General features: G+C 48.2%; 1 protein-coding gene across 5 annotated transcripts in view; it reads left to right on the top strand.

Annotated features, from left to right (window-relative positions):
* Nucleotides 1–2378, top strand: part of KIF13A (kinesin family member 13A) — a 211714-nt gene extending 209336 nt beyond the window's left edge. For all 5 annotated transcript variants that reach the window (XM_032424921.1, XM_032424918.1, XM_032424919.1 and 2 more), the window contains one exon: nt 180–2378. In XM_032424921.1, the coding sequence (XP_032280812.1) occupies nt 180–200 (21 nt within the window). In that variant the 3' untranslated portion in view covers nt 201–2378. The remainder of the gene's footprint in view (nt 1–179) is intronic.
* Nucleotides 2379–2956: the final 578 nt, after the last annotated feature.

Below are 2956 nucleotides of genomic sequence, written 5' to 3'. Positions count from 1 at the left end.
TGGAGTTGGGGGAGGGGGCCCCTGTGTGTGTGTGTGTGTGTGTGGAGTTGGGGGAGGGGGCCCGTGTGTGTGTGTGGAGTTGGGGGAGGGGGCCCCTGTGTGTGTGTGTGTGTGTGTGTGTGTGTGGAGTTGGGGGTGGGGGGATCCGGAGCTTGAACTCACCAGCCTCTGCCTTCTAGGGCAGCACGACCACTCGGTGAAAGGCAGCCGGGCTGCCCCGCAGGCCATGGCATCTCTGCTCCGGTTGCCTGTGGAAGCACCAGCCGCATCTTTAAACCGTACCGCGGCCCAGCCGGGGAGCTCAGACCAGCGTGGAGAAGCCGTGTGCTTCGTGGGCCACCTACTTTCTCCTCCCGAGCTGGGAGCAGCGGCACTTTGTCACGCAGGTGAATCGGCAGCCTCTGCTTTTCCCAGAAAGCCAGAGAACCGAAAATCCCGGACTGAATTAAGTGGCAGTATTTTTGTTTTGCACTTAACTACTACACACATCCACTGTGTAGAAACCTCCACAGGTTCAAACAAACTTTATTCTTGTACAACTAATTTTAATCAGTTCTTAACTGTAAAATCTGGAGTCAATGCTTTTTTTTTATAAATAATATATATGATGTATATGAAATGTATATCTATAGTATGTCTGTTCGGAGACAGACAAGACTGCACATGAAAATGCAGATAAAAGTGGTTTGTAGAAAATCATAAGGTACTGGACTTGGATACACAGCAACTTAGGTAATCATCTGATAGACGAGCAGATGAAAAAGATTTGATTGCCTAAGAACGAGGTCGCAAATCCCTCTTTGCAGAAGAGGTTCCAGAAAGCCGTTCTTTACAACCAAAGAACTTATGTAAGACTGAACGTGTTTGCTGTCCATTCTTGTTTCATGTGTACATATATGTCTGACTGCAAGTTTGGTGCCATATTCCTCTTGGCTACCAGGCCCCTTGTAGCTAGCTGTTCTCTGTCCTGTTGCATAAGCACACTGAAAAACCCCACAGCTATCCTCCGTGGTCTTCCACCTGGCCCGGCACCTGCTGACCAGACCTGGGGGAACCGGTGACACTGCCTGGGGCTCCGACTCCAGCCTTCCTCGTCCCTTGGTTTGGCCTGGCCAGGCAGGTGGGATGCGGAGAGCAGTATTACTGTAGGAAAACACGAGGACACGCCTGGAGTTGGGTTTGGGGAGGGAGGGGGATGTTGATTTTTGTCTTTTTGTGGGTTTTTTTTTTTTCGTTTTGGATTGGTAGGTTCCGTTGTGTGGTTTTGCTGTTGTTACTTTACTTCCGTTGTTGGGATGAGCTCTACAGGTCACAGGTGCCCGCTCTGCCACGTTTGCAGCAGACGATTGAGCGCAGAGGACCCCACTGTCCACGTCTTCGCTTGCAGAGTTCTGCGTGGAGATTGTGACTGGAGTACTTTATGCACCTGCTCTGTGGAAGCCTGTGGGACTGGTGTGGATATACAGCACAAATGCCTTGTGGGAGAGAGAAAAGGCGTAGTCTGCTGTGCCTTTTTCTTTAAGTTCTTAGCATCAGTAAATGAGTAAGATTTTGGAGACTAATGAAAAGCTGCTGTTCATGATTTTGTGTATAGTGAGCCGACTGTAGTATTTTACTATTGTCTGTTTAAAAAAAAAAAAGAAAAACTGTAATTTATATCCCCTTTCAACTTTATTGTATTTAATTGGTTCAGACTGTGTGTGTGTGTGTGTGTGTGTGTGTGTGTGTGTGTGTTTTAGAATACAGACTGCCTAATTCAGGTTTTAAAACATCAATGGTTTGTCTTTAATAACTCTGCCACTAGCTGCAGATCTAACTTCCCTTGTTCGTATGTATATGCATGTCCCTGTGGCCTGAACAAAAATAGTAACAGCCAACATTCATTGAGGGTTTACTGTGTACTAGGCGCTATTCCCAGCATTTGGTATTTATCATCTTGCTTAATCCTCACAGCAGTGGGTGCCATGGGTGCTGCTATTATTAAGTGTTCGATGCTGGAAGACCGAGGGAGGGGGTGGGTGAGCGGGACGGTGGCATGCTTGCCTCAGTCTCCTCCCCGTGTCATGTCTGGTGACGTGTCCTGGAAGAGCAGGCCCCTGAAGGGAGGATGGGACACCTTCAGAGTGCAGAAGGGCTGGGCCAGTCTCACAGGTTCCAGACTGACCAACCAACGTGACATCCGCAGCAGACAGGCCAAGGGGTGTCTTCCCCGTTCACAGTACTCAGACGAGTCTTCGAGAGAGCAAGTAGCAGTGCTCAGTCACCTGACGACTAGTGGCTAACGACAGCTTCCTGTGAGAGGTTTATCTTAAAATGGTAGTGCACAATGTTTTCAGAAAAATCTCAGTTGTTCGTGGTAGCCTTCCTTTTTTGTTTTTGTGTTTTTAAAGGTTTTATTTATTTGAGGGATGCCTGGGTGGCTCAGTCAGTTGGGCATCTGCCTTCGGCTCAGGTCATGATCCCGGGGTCCTGGGATCGAGTCCTGCATTGGGCTCCTTGCTCAGTGGGGAGCCGGCTTCTCCCTCTGCCTGCTTGTGCTCTCTCTCTCTCTGACAAATAAATAAAATCTTAAAAAAAAAAAAAAGGTTTTATTTATTTGAGAAAGAGAGCACGAGTGGGGGGAAGAGGCAGAGGGAGAAGCAGACTCCCTGCTGAGCAGGGAGCCCGATGCGGGGCTGGATCCCAGGATCCTGGGATCATGACCTGACTGAGCTGAAGGCAGATGCTTAACCGACTGAGCCACCCAGGCATCCCTGCGGTAGCCTTCCTGAAGAGGTCAAGAATTAGACCTAGCCTAGTCTAGACAGACAAGTGTCTTATGTAGACTTCTGGGAGAAAGTAGAGAGCAGGGAAAGTCCAAAGTTACTTGAATTCCAAAGCATAGGATTGAGGGAGGAGAACAGCTATTTAATATTTAAATAAATGATGAGTACAAATAGAATTCAAGACAAAATGA

Source organism: Phoca vitulina, unplaced genomic scaffold (assembly GCF_004348235.1).
Source record: "Phoca vitulina isolate PV1807 unplaced genomic scaffold, GSC_HSeal_1.0 scaffold31, whole genome shotgun sequence".
Taxonomy (NCBI): Eukaryota; Metazoa; Chordata; class Mammalia; order Carnivora; family Phocidae; genus Phoca; species Phoca vitulina.
The sequence above is the reverse complement of the archived record's forward strand: the minus strand, read 5'-3'. Positions and strand labels throughout refer to the sequence as shown.